This window comes from Oncorhynchus tshawytscha, linkage group LG14, assembly GCF_018296145.1.
Source record: "Oncorhynchus tshawytscha isolate Ot180627B linkage group LG14, Otsh_v2.0, whole genome shotgun sequence".
Taxonomy (NCBI): Eukaryota; Metazoa; Chordata; class Actinopteri; order Salmoniformes; family Salmonidae; genus Oncorhynchus; species Oncorhynchus tshawytscha.
The window spans coordinates 26333617-26350934 of NC_056442.1; the positions used below are offsets into that span (position 1 = coordinate 26333617).

The following is a 17318-nucleotide window of genomic DNA, read 5'->3' on the forward strand; positions in this document are numbered from 1 at the left end:
TTCTATCCAATTATGGGGAAAATAATTTAACAGAACAAATACAGGATAACGTTAGAATTCTTACAATAGTTAGTATAATTGAACAAAATTGTTAACTGGCAATCTGGAATAAAGTTCCTTTATTGAGGGCTCTCAAAAGATACATTTCTTGAAATTGATGTTTTCCAACCAAATAAAACACTCCTTCCTCCAAATACAGACTTGTAGAGGCATGGTACTGAGCAGGAAGAGATAAAACAAAAAACACAGTAATAAAAGATGCAAAACAATACTTGTACAAAAGCCTTTCCTTATTTCATCCATCAGGAATAAAAACAATCTACTTTACCAGTTCACACAACTCGCTTTTATGAGCTCAATATCAAGTAAGGACAAACCGATATGACTGCGGAGAAACTCATTAACTGCCTAAAACAGACATGGTCAAAATAGGGGTGAAGACTGTAGGGATGATGGTTTGATGTGGAACATAGTCCATGATTGTGGTGGCTGTTTAGGTTGCATGCTGAGCGGTAGAAAAGCACAGCTTGAGGGTGTATGGGTACGGGCCAGCTGAAGAGACAAAGACGGAAGCTATTAGAAAACAGCAATCACCACCCTACACCATTTGAATAAACAGTGAAATGACTTTATATATAGGCTTAGTGCTTAAACACTTACTTGCGTTCTTCATCTGGTAGTGGTTTATCATGGACAAGGCCTCCATGGCGTCGTTGATCGACTCCCACTCCAACAGCCCTGAAGAGCTGCGTTCACCTGGACCTGCACCTAATAAGACAGCCCAACTCAGTTTAGCACCACTGTCATGCATACCAAATAGTATGTGGTTTCAAAATGACATTAAAATGTACACTTACTCTTTCCCGTGAAAAGTTTGATGTTTGCAGGGGCTTTGACACAAACCTCTTCACAGATCTGAAAACAACAAGGCAGCGGTCAATTGATGATTTGTTGTGTAGGCACATTGGGTCTTTATTTCACTGCTCCCTACATACAATGGTTCATCAGCATTGTTTGGGACTCACCTGAGTGAAAATCTCTACGGACGAGTCTGGCTGGGCGTTGAAGAAGTGCAGGACGCTGCTGGGGTGCTGAATGCGGTTCTTGGCAGCCTGTTCTGGGGAGGTGAAGCGGTTGTTGCGGGAGCCGTGGAAGTCCTTAAAGCTGGTGCTGCCGTCCTCCAGCTCGTAAGACTGGCCGGGCATGATGGCCTGCTGCTTAGACACACTACAAAGGGAAAAGAGCATGAGACGGAACTTGTACAAGCCTCACAGAACAGTCACTTATTATGGCAAGAGGCAGCGAATACGATTAAGCACTAACTTTACATGACAAGGCACTGAATGAACAGACATTTCAGATATACATCTTACCAGACGTTGAGCTTCTGTCCAAACAGGAAGTTGTTGTTGAGGTGAGTGATGGCCCTATCCACAGCGTAACAGTCTCCCATCTCCACCATGGCTGCTCCTGGCTTACTCTTCATAAACTTCACCTGAGGTAGGGGACCAGATATATGGAGTCAATACCAGCAGGCTCTTGTGGAAATAACTGATATGGCTTGCCTCCTTTCCCTCCACACTTACCCGCTCCACATTGCCGTAGAGACAGAAAACGTTGAACACCTTATCTGCATTCATCTTGGCAGGCTCCAGACCGTATACCATGACTACAGGGGAGTCTGCGTGGGCACTGTACTCGCCGGGGGGGTGGAGGGGGAGGGCCGTAGCCAGGTCCCCCACCGTAGCTGTGTGCCCCCCCTCGTCCCCTCATGGGAGGACCCATGCGACGGCCCTCGCTGTAGTGTGGGGGGGGCGGGGGACCATAACCGCTTTCGTCATATCCATGGTAACCACCAGCTGGGAACACAAGGGACCACAGGCTCAAACAGGAAACATGGCTTGATAGGGATAAAGGGTAGACATTCCAAAGAAGTGGTCAATTTCACCATGACGAAAACATGTGGTTTTGATGAAAGGTTGGCACATTCCATTAGGTGAGCTAAGAAAATGTACCACACCACTTCGCTGCCACTGTGGGGTACCCATTTTTAGTCATACATTTTTACCCACCACCTGCACTTTGCAGGTGAATTTAGGGTGAGGAGAGCACTACAAAAAGGGCCAGCCCGTGTGCGCCCCCCCCCCTGGGCCTAAAGCCTTACCGTACTCTGGAGGGTGGTCTCCCAGCAGAGCCGGCGCTCTCACACGCTTGTTGGGGTTGGCACTCCCATCTTCTGAGGGGTGATGAAGGCAGAGGAAGGAAAAAGAGGGGAGGAAGAGCGATAGATCATTTGGAAAGAAACAGGACAACGCAGCGCAGTAGCGGATGCTCAATTAGAATTAAGGAGAGCACACAAGACGACCTCCACATCTAGAGAAAGCACACTAACCACTGAACAAAAACATCTCCATAGTATATCTACTGCTGCTTCAGTCATGGCATTTTGATGCCAAAGGTTGGATAAGTTTCTATGACAAAATGAATGTTAAAGCAACAAACTTATTACTACAGCTAAGAATGAATTAACAAATGCTAACAAGTAAACAATCCTGAACTCTAGATAAATCCTCCATTTGAAATGTTTTAGCATATGGTATAAGGGAGAACGAGGTGGGTGAGAATGAAGCCAACAGAAATCTGCAAACACACCTCCAGCATTGCTCCCATTGCCATCAGCTTCTGCATCTGTACAGGTACACATCTCATACACATTAAATTCAGGCCAGATTGAACACATTCACCCACACATGGATAGTTGATAAAAATTCAGAAAAGCATCACTGGTGCACTTAAAATCGGACCGTTTCAACATTCTACTATTTAAACTATTTTAATACATTCAGTCCATTATCTCCATACTGTAACTAGGATATACAAATACGTCACATTTCAATTCTACCTACAAGTCTCGAAAAATGTAAATGCTACATATAGCCCCTTAGTGGAAAGCCACCCAAACACCAGCTTTATTCAGACAAGTCATTCAACAGAGGACAAAATGCCCACAGGGAAAGCACAAGTCCCCTCCAAGGGGAACTATGGTGTCACTGAGAACAGGGGGAATGGAACACCATATAAAGTCAGAAAAAGAACAAAAATACCTTCAAGGACGACAATATCACAATATATTTTTGAAGACATCCCGAGTGTAAGAAATGGAACATGTGTTGTGTAACAAACTGGGATCAGTTTACTTACAGCATGGATATATTGGGGGACAAAGATTGAGGCTGGAGACACTGGCTGTTATTTGGCAGTGGGTCCATTACTTCTCTCCGTGTTCATTTCATCCTTTCACGCCACTCTTCTTTGGATGAACATTTCCACCTTAGTCGCATTTCTGCCCCTTTTTTGTGGCAATTTCCATTGTGGTTGGTGGTCCACTCTCCAAGTGTCTTATCGAACACACGCCAATGGCAGGCCGTAAAGCAGCCATTTGGCACATTTCAGACCTGGGTCCTCATTAGGCGCAAATTTCCAGACCTGCGTCACATGGAAGGTGTTACACAGGTACTAAAAAAGGTCAAATTTCCACAAAAGAGCTGCATTCAGAAAAAGATGGAGAAACTAGACAGGGATGCATGTTGCAAGAACAGTAGAGGGAGGAAAGGAGGGGGGAAAGAGAAGAGGCAAAACGGAACACCCGACTCCATGAGGTATGCATATATGGGGAGAAAAATATGGCCTGTCTGAATGTGCGTATGCTTGTTCATGTTTGTAGTGTCTTCATCAGTTGTCTGTTTTATTCCTTCCCATGTGACTGGCTACAGCCTGACAGTGACGGTGCGAATCATCTATGGAGTCAGTGCGGCAACAGGAGTGGAGGGTTTTGAGTAGTGTTTGATATGTTAAACACCAGGAGCAGGGCACAAGAGAGCAAAACCACCTGCACCACCAAAGACAGGCAGGTACAGAGAACAGGACAGGGCTGTGTAGTCTTGAGCAATTGGTTTGTATCAGTATGGTTCATCTGTTTTGTGTTTGTGTGAGCATGCTCGTCACTACGGGTCTCTGGATGTTGTCTTTATAGGGTGGGTCTCCTGTGGATGTGTATCAGGTGATGACTTGCAGGTGAGATCTGGGTGATGGCGTGTTTCAATGTGTCAGGCATGTCTTGCTGGGGTCTCAAAACTGGGAGGGTGTGGAAAGCACAGCTTAGTGCCAATGTACTAGCAACCAAACCCCCCATGGAAAATGTGTCATGCCATAGAAAAGGTATAGGGGATGTCTTCGTGGATGTGTCCTTATTGACGTAGGAGCGGTGAGGTTGAGGTGGTGTTGAGAGTAGTGTTGATGACAACAAAGTGTCTCCGATGCATATATGGAAATGTGTTGCTCCAAGGTGTTCCGACGAGAAGCTAGACTGGCTTTTGTTTTGCAGTATAGTCTATGCTTAAAGTAGCCTGTATAGATGAACAGATCTAAACATTGGCAAGTGCACTGGGAATGAAATGAGCAATTGGCTGTCAGTAGACCCAGCTTCACAAGAGACTCAAGTGGGTATCTATGCTCAGGCTGTCTAGTCTTACAACTTGATGTATCCATGGGCAGTGCATCAGATTGGTTGCCATGGCAAAAATAATACAGATCACTCAGTATGTATAAGTATATTTTTACACAGGCATAATGTCACTGTATCAGACACTGCTGAGAAGCCATCAAGCAGATATTCAGACAAGAATGTATGACATGAATGGCTCAGTGGTGAGATTTACAAGCAACATTCTAGAATGCTTCCTTCCCTCACAATGAATGAGAAAAAAAAATGACTGCTTCGTCGGGTAGTTTTATTACTTTCCCAAGCTTCGGTTGCAAGTCAGTCATCGCCAAACTAGAAAAGATGCATGCCAGAACTCACGGGGGACCTTGATTTGGTACCCTTAGTGCCCACTTACCATTAGATCTGATAGCACTGGGTTAAGGAGGTCATTTTTTTAAACATTTATTTTTCCTAAATAGGTGTACAAGTAAAAGCCTTGAGCAATAACTAGTCTCTAGTGAAGAATATCTGGCCATTCAGCTGCTCCTTTCATCCCTAGCGTGTCTAGCTGTGCGACGGACAGTGTATCATCACTTCAGTTATAATGCCACTGAAATGGAGCCCAAGACAAGAGTTAACTGTAATTCGCTAAACCAATATTACAGCTGGTGAGAAAGATGCCAACCCAGCCCTGCGACCATTTGAAGGAGTTGGATATTGAGCTGGTTAAAGGAGCACTTCCTGTGCCCAGTGGCATTACCCCTGAAGGTCTACCACCCAACGCCCCCTTCCCTCCCCCACAGTGGCAGTAAGGGTGCTGGTAGTGTCAGCAAGGACCACAGATGGCTGTATGCGTTACCTTGACCACTCAGGTTGGGGTTGGTGTAGTCCCAAGTGTCCTGGTCATTCTTGAACACATTGAGACGAGTTGGCTGTGGGAGAATATACAAATTAATTCCATCAAAGAATTTTTCAAAGTCTATTTCTTGGAACACTAGAAGCTCTTCAGCGCTATGGATGTGCATGTTTCTCTACCTTGGCATATTCGATCTTCAGGGTGCAGCAGCCAGAGTAGATGTCTGCCCCGTTGAGGGAGGCCTTCGCCCTCTGTGCACTCTGCACCGAATCAAATGTTTTGGGAGTCAAGGAAAGGACATGCAGACTAGTCCTGAGAACAGCACCTCGCGCAGACACCACAACACGTTCTGGTAATTCCGGCGCTTATTGCACAAGCCCTTGTTTACAAGTCTTTGTGCTAATACATTTTTTTATATAAAGAATTCAGGTAAATAGTCTATCAATCATCACATACAGTATGTGCTACAAACAAATTACATGTTCCAGAATGCAGATTGCCTGACATGGTATGTAGAGACAGTATGTCAATTTAAAATTACAGAAGTTTTAGTTTCACCCAGGATTACCAGAGAGCATGCAACTGTTTCACAAAATACCTACATTTTCAACAGCAAAAAATTAGCGGCAAAGGATATTCCACCATGGCCTGAACACCATTCTTCCGGAAGATGACAATCCTCTGGACAGGGCCGCAGTTATTGCAGACCGTGTAGAGCACATCCTGTAGACAAGTAATTCACATAATCAGAAATAATATTGAAGTACACAGCACAACAGAATCAACAGGTTAGGTAGAGGTGGCCCGCACTTTACCGTGGTAACGGGGTAGATTGGGTTCATGATGGTGAGAAGTAGCACATTGTTGACACTTCTAGAATCGTCCGGGTCGCCTGGCCGGGAGATCTTCTGGCTGGTGGAGTAGTTGACAAAGGCTGGGTGCCCGGAAATGTAGATCTGGTTGTCATTGGCATACGTCACAGCAGTACACGACCCATTCAGATCCTCATACTCAACCAGGGCTTGACGCTTCTTGGGCATAACCACCACATAGCTATAAACAAAACAGTTATATTAATGGAGGACGCATAACCAAGTCAACAGGACACCGTTTCTTTACTTGCTTTGCTTACAGACCAGAGGTGACCTAGCCTCCCCTGGAGTGCTTCTGGGTGAGTTGGCTTTTGTTTCAGCACTCCCACCCACCGGATTCTAGTTGCTCATCGGGAACGTCAGCTGAATCAATTGTGTTAGAACACAAGCCTGCACACCCAGAAGCTCCTCTGAGGTAAAGACAGCGATCACTGATTTAACAGTAACCAACTATAAATGGTTGCATTGTGTGGAGCAAAATTTTGACCGTGAAATGTGTGCATTGTAAGTGAAGTAGCCTGGGTACCAGTCTGCTTCTGCCTGAGCCATTTCCCCGTTGTCTTGAAGAAGAAACATGCAGATATTTTTTTTAAAGCAGACAGTTACTCAAGGTGCATATTCATCACCTAATAGCTCCAAACTCCTGCAGAGCCTCCACAAGGTCAGCCTCCGTAATGCCGTCCACCAAGCCCCGCACATGCACAACTGGAGAGGGAAGCGTCTTATGTGGGTCATCATAGCCCTCCTGCAAAAAAGAACAGGCCCATTATCTCCATCTCTTCATTCAATGACTCAATCATGGACACTTACTGACAGTTGTGGCTGCTTCTCATAATGCATTGTTGTCTCTGCCTTCTTGCCCCTTTGTGCTGTTGACTGTGCCCAATAGTGTTTGTACCATGTATTATGATGTTGCCATGTTGTGTTGCTACCATGCTGTGTTGTCCTCTTAGGTCTCTCTTTATGTAGTGTTGTGGTGTCTTGTCGTGATGTGTGTTTTGTCCTATGTTTAATTTTTAATCCCAGCCCGGCCTCCTGCGACATTATAAATAAGAATGATTTTTTAACTGACTTGCTTAGTTTAAAAAAAGAAATTCAAGCAATAAACTCACGTTTCCCGTTTAGCTCATAGCATGCTTTATAAGAATTGAGGACTCCAATGTATGTAGCTAACTGACTAAACTGAACTACACAGTGAAATAAATTGAGTTGAGTAGAGACCAGGCTTTGCATAATTCAGCACCGACTACATTGATTCATCCAAGGTCAATATTTAAAAATAAAAACTATGAAAGGCTAACCTGGTAGCCATGCCCTGTGCTGTTGCGTGCTGAAATCCATACTAATCCAATAAACGTTAACCAAATACAACCACCGACTGTGTCCATTGAATCTCAACGAAAGGTGATTGTTACGTTATTTGATCTTTTTTTTAACGTATGGATTTCGACAAAGGCACGCAACCAGAGGCTAAACACAAGTTATTTTATTTAACTTGGCAAGCCAGTTAAGAACACATTCTTATCAACAATGATGCATACACCGGCCAAACCTGGACGACGCTGGGCCAATTGTGCGCTGCCCTGTGGCCTCCCAATCACGGCCAGATGTGATACAGCTTGGATACGAACCAGGGTGTCTGTAGTGACGTCTCTAGCACTGATATGAATTGCCTTAGACCGCTGCACCCTCGGGAGCCCGATTTTAATCGAATAACAATTTGTTATTAACTAACTTTCCTTGTTAGATAAAAAAAAAATTAAACTTAGTCAGAGCTGAATTCCACAAAGCCTGCTCTGCTAAACTCCGTTGGTGGAGTTCAAACTTCCTTCACCACGGAGTTGGACAGCTATTTATGTGTAATTTACAATCCATTCGATTTCCAATCTAAACTCGATTTTATTCACCTTTGCGGGAAAGATTAACACTACCAGACGAAATATCATGAAGTAGGTGTAACTATTCAGCTTGAACTGTTGGGAATATTAGTGAGGAAATGTATTTTGTTATCCCTAATATTACGAGAACATGGCCCCCGATAAGGTGCATTTCGAGAATGTTAAAATTTTGACTGGGTAAAGAAGCAAACTAATTAGCTCGCTAACTAGTTACCGGCTACATCAAATAACGAGTCAATAATGCATCTTACTAGGTTTATTTCAATTTACACACCCACTCGTGTTCGTTGCTTGGCAAAACGACAAGCTAAGCTAGAACAAAGCAATAACGCTACCGCTAGCTAACGTTAGCTACCGTATGATTTGTGGCGTGGCCTGAATTGCACCCTCCCATTCATTCAAACGGAAAAAAGGCCAGCTAACGTTAGCTAGACAATTGTTGGAAAAACAGAACTAGCTAGCCAGTTAGCTAACTAGCTACATTGAGATATGTTTACTCCACGGACAATTTAAGCTAAACACACACACAGAACGAAAGGTATTTCACAAAAAAAAGTTTAACATCGTGGAACAAGGGAAAGCGAGCTAGCTAACGTTGCTGGGTGCAATATATTTTTTGAAACGCCCCGTCATGAGTATGTGAGATTGTTATTTAAAGAGTACATTGTAATGCATGTGCTTAAATGCATTTTGCTATATCACAGAAATCAGCATTCATTATTTACCGTTGTCATTCCGTCGTTGGTTTTCAGTCTTTTCGTTGCCCTGCCGCCTTCGTAATAACGGCCTGCCATAGCCATGTTGTCCCAGTTAATAAGGTTGGTAGCAGCGACCGTATGAAATGGACGGGAAAGTATTGAAAAAGACACACATCAGCCCGCCTTGAAGAGTCCGCTGCGGTTTCCAATTGGCCTAAAAGGCACGTCAATAACGCCATCACCAATTTATCTTAAAGCCAGAGCTCAAACCACTACCACTGTATTGATCTGTTATCTGTAAAAATAAAATAAAGTTAAGATAATCTTTATTTCTACAATAAATACATTTTCAATTCAGCGACTGATCTAGGTGGTTACAGCTTTTTGAGAATGGACTTTAATCAGCAAGGTTGAAAAGAGCCAAGATTACAAATATACCACAGCTAAGGGCTGTTTTTATGTACGACGCATTAGGTGGGGTATAAGTTTGAAAATGAAAACTTATTGACTGCAAACCATTTCTCATGGCAAACATACCATGTCATTTCCTTTTTCACTATAAAACATCTCCATGTAAGACACATTCTGTAGATGTTCCCAATGTTCAAAAGAATAATACTAAATTAATGTGTAGATTTATTCCAAAATCTGCCAGTGTCATAAAAAAGGGAAAGCAACATTTAAAGTATCTTACAGCTCTTTAACGCAATGCCACGCTGAATATAGTAGATAAGAAATAATAACAAATACGAAGTTCTGGTTCACAAATCCCACTTCTGAAATTAGCTATTTGAACTGTTTTGACACACACAAGAGCCATTTTAGGAATGTGACCATGTAAGGGATGCATGGTTAGATATGAAACTAATCCTGTAGAGTGTAATTATACAGCATCAGAAAGGTAGGGGTAGACTCTAATCAATGCAGGGAACAAAGACAAAACAAATAGCTGCAAGGCTAAAACCAGTTGGTTGGAGGGGGATGGGGACGAGTTTAGTCTTCAAATCAATCTTCCCCTGAGGTGGGGCTCTTTTTCTGGCTTGGAGATCTGGAACGACTGAAACAGACAGAGAATGGTGTAAGAACAGGGCAGACAGAGCATGTCCAATCAACAGGCAGCCCGGCCGGCACCCATCTTGTCCACTCAACTAGCCCAGCACCCATCTCAGAACCAATCACAGCTCCAACCCTGCTGGCCCATAATCAGTGGTGTAAAGTACTTAAGTAGTATTTTCAAGTATTTTTATTTGAAAGTGGTATCTGTACTTCACTATTTATATTTTTGACAACTTCCACTTCACTCCATTCCCAAATAAAATTATGTACTTTTTTACTACATTTTACCTGACGCCAAAGAGTACTCATTACATTTTGAATGCTTATGAGGACAGAAGACTGTTCTAATTCACACACTTATCAAGAGAACAACCCAGGTCATCCCTTCTGCCTCTGATCTGGCAGACTCACTAAACACATGCCTCATTGGTAAATTATGTCAGTGTCGGAGCTTGCCTCTGGCTATCCGAGTCATTTTCTATGAAGGTCTCTTTACTTTTACTCAAGTATGACAATTGGGTACTTTATCCACTACTGCCCATAATGCACTGTGTCCCACTACAACCAGTTTGCCTTGGTCAGGACACGTTATAAATACAACACATTACAGCTACACTGGATACTGCCAACATCCACTAATTATAACATGTAGGGAGGGGTACCCTAATTTTACATAATTAAATCAACAAGTGAAAGTACCAGAGGTCAAGGAAATGAAGGAGCTGAGTGTTGAGACTGGGATGTTTTAAAGGGGGTTTGAGGTGATAAAACCATCCCTTGCATTTTCACACAATGAAACAAAAGACCATGGTAGGATCTGAATTAAGAATTGCACCCAAAACAAACACTGACCAAATAAAATAAACTTGCCTTTTGCAAGCACACGTCCTACCTCGATATGGTAAATTATCACCTATGTGTAGACACTTCAGGACAAGCACCATCAAGGTATCTACATTCCCCCTAAAATAAATCCTACACTTATCACTACACCCAGGATAATATGTCTCCAAAGATAATATTTAACACTCATATACCCACCCAGACAGACACACCTGTGGATTTGGACAGTGCATGCTCTGTATAGTTGAATGTTAGTGTACAGTATGTTAGGGAGTATCAGACTATACGTCTGCGTTCTGATCATGAATGACATTGACACTTGGGTTTTCATTACCTTTGGAGACAGTGGCAGAAACAACATGTACAGAGTAGCGATGGATTCTAGAACTCGAGGACACACTCGGAGGGTCTTGAAGTCTGATCTCTTGTCAGCTCTCCTTTCTCACCCTCTCAGAAGCTAAGCAAGAGGCCGGGCTCGGTAGGGAAGGGGCCTTAACTTGTCGACTGAACTTGGCTCAGCGTTCAAGTCTGTGGTGCATGGGTTCTGGGAGGGAGTGTGGTGGGTGGAACAACTGTGTGTAAGCGCGTAGGATGATGTGTCTCGTCAGAACGTTCATCAGGCGACCTCTTTAACCAGCGCGGCGCAAGCTGATTTCTGGTCAGCCCTTTTCACCCTCAGGGAGGACATTAACACAGCAAGGATGACCCTGGTCAGTGCTTCTGCAGTCAGTCGACTCCCCACACTCTTTAAAAAAAAAAAGGCCTGATGCGATTGGTCACTGGAGTCTGATCACGACAGATTTCTATTTTGGGTTTTTGAGGTTCTCTCGCCCCCTGAAGCTAATCAAATTGAGGCTGGATCTGAGGGAGAAGAGAAAAGAGAAGAGCCCCGCTCCCCCAGCCGTCACCCAAACAGCCTCTGTTTCTCAGAGTATAGTGTGCAACTCTCTGAAGCTAATCAAGGTCTGGCCTGGTCATTCTAGGAGAGGGACCTCCAAGAGAAAAGAACATTAAAATCAGGTATTTGGAAAAGATAAAGGGGGAGGGGGGTTTGGGGGTGGTGTTCCTCACTCTAGTTTGGGGTGTGTTAGAGTCCCTGACAATTTCTTTCCCCTCCCCATCTCCAGCAGCAGCCATCTCTCTGATGAGTTGTCGCTCTGTGCGTTCTGGAAGGTCGACTCCGCAGACTTTGGGTGGAGGCTGGTCTGAGGGGGCAGCTACCCACGACTTACCTGATCACACCTAGCCCTGTCTAACAGATAGCAATATACCTAAACTTAAGCTGAGTGAATGTGGAGTGTCATCTCTGAAAAATTTGATTAAAAGAGGGAGGGGAGAAGGGGGGGGCTTCCAGCACATTTGCAAAACAATATTCCAAATCATCCAAATGAAGTATAATTAGCAGTATTGTACAATATGGGCTACAAGGCAAAGACGATCATTTTAAGTCATGGCATTTACACAGTACAGGAGCAGCTGTGAAGGTATGGGTTGACGAGGCAGAGAGCTAACCTATTCCTCTTATGGTTGGGAGAGCGGGATCTGGAGAGAGAGCGGGATCTGGAGAGAGAGCGGGACGCCAAGGGCCCCTGACCGAGAACGACTGCAAAAAAAAAAAAAAAAAAAAAAACTTGGGAGCAAAAACACAGGCACCCCAACTTCAGATGGGATCCATAGACAGGAGGAAATTATTGTGCAACTGTAATACACAAGTGGTTTACCTCCTAACAGATGTCCTGGACTTGGACCACACAGGGGAGCCGGACCTAATATGGAAGTGGGAAGTGTTTTAAGTGTTTCAAGAAAATGACCTGTTTTGAAGCTAATAGATAAATTAAATGAAAACAATCATATGAATACATTTGCAGGAACAACAGGTTTGCTCAGAATAGAAATGTAGACTATACTTCCTATGACAATAAGAAAAATGCAATGTCATCAGCATGCAAAATTAACCGTAGACAATTACCTCTTCCTATGTTTGGGATAAGATGGGGAGCGGTGTCTGCTGCTGTGTTGTAGGAGAGAGATCAGTATCAGCACAGGGAGAGGTTTGAATGACAGTAGCAAAAACTCTGTTTACTTACCGGTCATTGCTGCGGGAACGGGATCGATAACAGCTGCCACGTGACCTGGATCCGGAATGAGACCGCGATCTGGAATACAAGAAACAGGCTGTGATGTCTCCAATACAGGGTTTTTCTGTGAAAGGTGGGTCACCAGTTGAGAAGACATCTATAATCACACACTATTTCTATTTAATTTGGATCGGAGGACAATTTGGCTCACAGGAGGACAGTCAATTTGTCATTTGGGTCTAGAGCTGAAAAAGTTTAAAGACCCCTGCTCTGATATATTACCACAGTATTGAAATACACTGCTCAAAAAAATAAAGGGAACACTTAAAAACAATGTAACTCCAAGTCAATCACACTTCTGTGAAATCAAACTGTCCACTTAGGAAGCAACACTGATTGACAATAAATTTCACATGCTGTTGTGCAAATGGAATAGACAACAGGTGGAAATTATAGGCAATTAGCAAGACACCCCCAATAAAGGAGTGGTTCTGCAGGTGGTGACCACAGACCACTTCTCAGTTCCTATCCTTCCTGGCTGATGTTTTGGTCACTTTTGAATGCTGGCGGTGCTTTCACTCTAGTGGTAGCATGAGACGGAGTCTACAACCCCCACAAGTGGCTCAGGTAGTGCAGCTCATCCAGGATGGCACATCAATGCGAGCTGTGGCGAGTAGGTTTGCTGTGTCTGTCAGCGTACTGTCCAGAGCATGGAGGCGCTACCAGGAGACAGGCCAGTACATCAGGAGACGTGGAGGAGGCCAACAACCCAGCAGCAGGACCGCTACCTCCGCCTTTGTGCAAGGAGGAGCACTGCCAGAGCCCTGCAAATTGACATCCAGCAGGCCACAAATGTGCATGTGTCTGCTCAAACGGTCAGAAACAGACTCCATGAGGGTGGTATGAGGGCCCGACGTCCACAGGTGGGGGTTGTGCTTACAGCCCAACACTGTGCAGGACGTTTGGCATTTGCCAGAGAACACCAAGATTGGCAAATTCTCCACTGGCACCCTGTGCTCTTCACAGATGAAAGCAGGTTCACACTGAGCACATGTGACAGACGTGACAGTCTGGAGACGCCGTGGAAAACGTTCTGCTACCTGCAACATCCTCCAGCATGACCGGTTTGGCGGTGGGTCAGTCATGGTGTGAGGTGGCATTTCTTTGGGGGGCCGCACAGCCCTCCATGTGCTCGCCAGAGGTAGCCTGACTGCCATTAGGTACCGAGATGAGATCCTCAGACCCCTTGTGAGACCATATGCTGGTGCGGTTGGCCCTAGGTTCCTCCTAATGCAAGACCTCATGTGGCTGGAGTGTGTCAGCAGTTCCTGCAAGAGGAAGGCATTGATGCTATGGACTGGCCCGTCCGTTCCCCATACCTGAATCCAATTGAGCACATCTGGGACATCATGTCTCGCTCCATCCACCAACGCCACGTTGCACCACAGACTGTCCAGGAGTTGGCGGATGCTTTAGTCCAGGTCTGGGAGGAGATCCCTCAGGAGACCATCCGCCACCTCATCGGGAGCATGCCCAGGCATTGTAGGGAGGTCATACAGGCACGTGGAGGCCACAAAACACTACTGAGCCTCATTTTGACTTGTTTTAAGGACATTACATCAAAGTTGGATCAGCCTGTAGTGTGGTTTTCCACTTTAATCTTGAGTGTTACTCCAAATCCAGACCTCTATGGGTTGATGAATTTGATTTCCATTGATAATTTGTGTGATTTCTTTGTCAGCACATTCAACTATGTTCATTCATTCAGATCTAGGATGTGTTATTTTAGTGTTCCCTTTATTTTTTGAGCAGTGTATAAAGAGGACAGCATTGCCCCTCGGCAGTTGAGACGAATCCAACCAGGTCAGCATATTGTCTGTGCATAATTGGTTCTCAATAACAGTGACATTTTTCTCAAGCTTATTAATACTGCGATGTAGTATCAAATTTATTTATATAGCCCTTCGTACATCAGCTGATATCTCAAAGTGCTGTACAGAAACCCAGCCTAAAACCCCAAACAGCAAGCAATGCAGGTGTAGAAGCACATAGTAAGAACAATGTTGTATAAAGGGAAAACTTTGCAGAATTATGACTGCTACTGGCTGTATATCAGAGGCAGCCAGCAGATATTGGGCAAGAAGAATACCTGCTCCGACGACCTCCACCCCTCCTGCTGAAACGGTAGCAGTCGTAGGCATAGTGGCCCCTGTCCCCACAATGGTAGCAGCAGTCTTGAGAGTCAAAGTGGTGACGGCTGGGGAGGTCATGTTTGGTCTTCCGTGACATGCCAGTGGACAGCTCCACATGGACCCGAGAGCCGCACAGCACCCTGAGGTAGGGAGAGAGGGCAGAATATAGTGATAATAGGGTATGAAAGAAAACATGTAATACTGGGCAACATCTGCAAGATTATGGCCTGAATTACAACAATTGATATCCCGAAACTGAACACACACCACTTCAACCAAAATATGTATAAACTGATGTGAAAACATTATGGGCTGTTAGATGTGTAGGTCAATATAAAGTTACTTACTTTCCATCCATGCCTTTAACTGCGTCCTCTGCGTCACGGGCATCCTCATACTCCACAAAGGCGAAACATGCGGGCCTGGCCACCCAAACGCTGCGTAAAGGGCCATAGTAACTGAACGCCCGCTCTAGCTCAGCCTTAGCAGCACCGTTGACGAAGTCCCCAACATAGACCTTGCAATCGGTGTTAGGCGAAGAGCTGTGAGAAGACGAGTGATATGACATTTTCCCACCTGAGGAAATAGGGAGAAACTGTCAAAATCCTAAATGAACCAGTTAATTAGCTAAAGTTAGTTCAAATTGAGCTGTGCTTGAGAGTATGAAGCTAACTAGCTACTAATATAAATAGCATAGCTAGCTAACATTAGCTATAAATACAAGCTACCGGGGGCGTACCGTTAACATTAGGGTAGCAGGCAAAAAACAACTAGCCACGGGTGTATTCATTACGGATACCGTTTACCGTTTAAGAACCAAACGGAAGCTAGCAGAGCAAAATAATAGTTTCTATTGGACACATTCAGGTAGGTCCATCACCGTTTCGTTCAATTTGCTTTCATTTAAGAAACGTTTTGCAACGGGAACGGCGTAATGGATACACCCAAGCTCGTAATGGATACAGCCAAAATTTTAGTGAATAACGGGGTATTAACTATCTCTGACAATGTTTCTTCCTTATTATAGTGTTGCTAGACATTTTATCGCCAGTGACACTCAAATTAACCATAGACGATACAGCTAGTAAAATAACGTTACATCTTCCTTATAAAACTAGCTAGCTACACTAGATTCGATTTCAAGTAACAATGGCGTCCGCACGTTTACCTTTATCCCCACAGCTCCGCGATTGATTTATCAGTCTCTGCTCAATTTACAGAAATAAAACATAGGCGAAATGTCTTAAATTATTTCTTATTTTGATTACTTATTTTACAGGATTTCAAATTCTTCACTAGCCAACAAACATTCACTGTTCTGTCAGACTCCCCGTGCAATGCTGCACTTGCGCAGTAATGTGGCCCACAACAGTGAGGTCATGTGTTGTTTTTCTGACATACAGGTTTGAGAGACGTCTTGAGTTTATACCTAAAATGTTCCAGATATGTATTCATTTTTTAGATATACTGAAAAAATATAAACGCAACATGTAAAGTGTTTCATGAGGTGTAATAAAAGATCCCAGAAATATTCCATGCACACAAAATCTTATTTCTCTCTAATTTTGTGCTCACATTTGTTACATCCCTGTTAGTGAGCATTTATCCTTTGCCAAGATAATCCATCCACCTGATAGGTGTGGCATATCAAGAAGCTGACTTAACAGCATGATCATTACACAGGTGCACCTTGTGCTGGGAACAGTAAAGGGCCTTCTTGATATGCCACACCTATCAGGTGGATGGATTATCTTGGCAAAGGATAAATGCTCACTAACAGGGATGTAAAAAAAAATGTGCGCACAAAATTAGAGAGAAATAAGAGAGATTATCAGGTCTGAGACGAGCCACCCGGACAGCTGATGAAACCGTGGGTTTGAACAACGGAAGAATTTCTGTCAGACACCATCTCAGGGAAGCTCATCAGCGTGCTCTTCATTCTCACCAGGGTTTTAACCTGACTGCAGTTTGGCGTCGTAACCAACTTCAGTGTGTAAACGCTCACCTTCGATGGCCACTGACACACTGGAGAAGTGTTCATGGGACTAACCCCGATTTCAACTTTACCGGGCAGATGGCAGACAGCATGTATGGCATTGTGTGGGCGAGTGGTTTGCTGATGTCAACATTGTCAACAGATTATGGTATGGGCAGGCATAAACTACAGACAACAAACACAATTGCATTTTATCGATGGCAATTTGAATGCACAGAGATACTGTGATGAGATCCTGAGGCCCATTGTCGTGCCATTAATTCGCCGCCAGAGCCTCAGATTTCAACATGATAATTCACGGCCAAATGTCGCAAGGATCTGTACACAATTCCTGGAAGCATACTCA

General features: G+C 44.1%; 1 protein-coding gene and 1 pseudogene across 6 annotated transcripts; both read right to left on the minus strand.

Moving 5' to 3' along the window:
- Positions 1-102: 102 nt before the first annotated feature.
- Positions 103-9276, minus strand: LOC112266869 (annotated as a pseudogene).
- Positions 9277-9430: 154 nt separating this feature from the next.
- LOC112266871 (serine/arginine-rich splicing factor 7) lies at positions 9431-16350 on the minus strand. Of its 6 annotated transcripts, none has more exons than XM_024444759.2 (8): positions 16145-16349; positions 15324-15552; positions 14934-15116; positions 12794-12862; positions 12676-12717; positions 12428-12472; positions 12219-12309; positions 9431-9864 (listed from the first exon to the last, which is right to left on the minus strand). In XM_024444759.2, exons 2-7 carry the CDS (start codon positions 15542-15544, stop codon positions 12228-12230), a joined length of 642 nt encoding a protein of 213 aa, XP_024300527.2. In that variant the 5' UTR covers positions 15545-15552; positions 16145-16349; the 3' UTR covers positions 9431-9864; positions 12219-12227. The 6 variants fall into 6 exon arrangements, with proteins under 6 accessions (XP_024300527.2, XP_024300526.2, XP_024300528.2 ...); XM_024444758.2 differs by having other exon boundaries at positions 9431-11451; XM_024444760.2 differs by having other exon boundaries at positions 9431-12309; positions 12676-12714; positions 16145-16350.
- Between the last annotated feature and the right edge of the window lie 968 nt (positions 16351-17318).

Coding starts and splice junctions, on each gene's coding strand:
- LOC112266871 (XM_024444759.2), bottom strand. CDS start 15,544: ATGTCATATCACTCGTCTTCTCACAGCTCTTCGCCTAACACCGATTGC. Junction 15,117..15,323: donor GTTAAAGGCATGGATGGAAA/GTAAGTAACTTT, acceptor TCCCTACCTCAG/GGTGCTGTGCGGCTCTCGGG. Junction 12,718..12,793: donor CGTTCCCGCAGCAATGACCG/GTAAGTAAACAG, acceptor CCTACAACACAG/CAGCAGACACCGCTCCCCAT.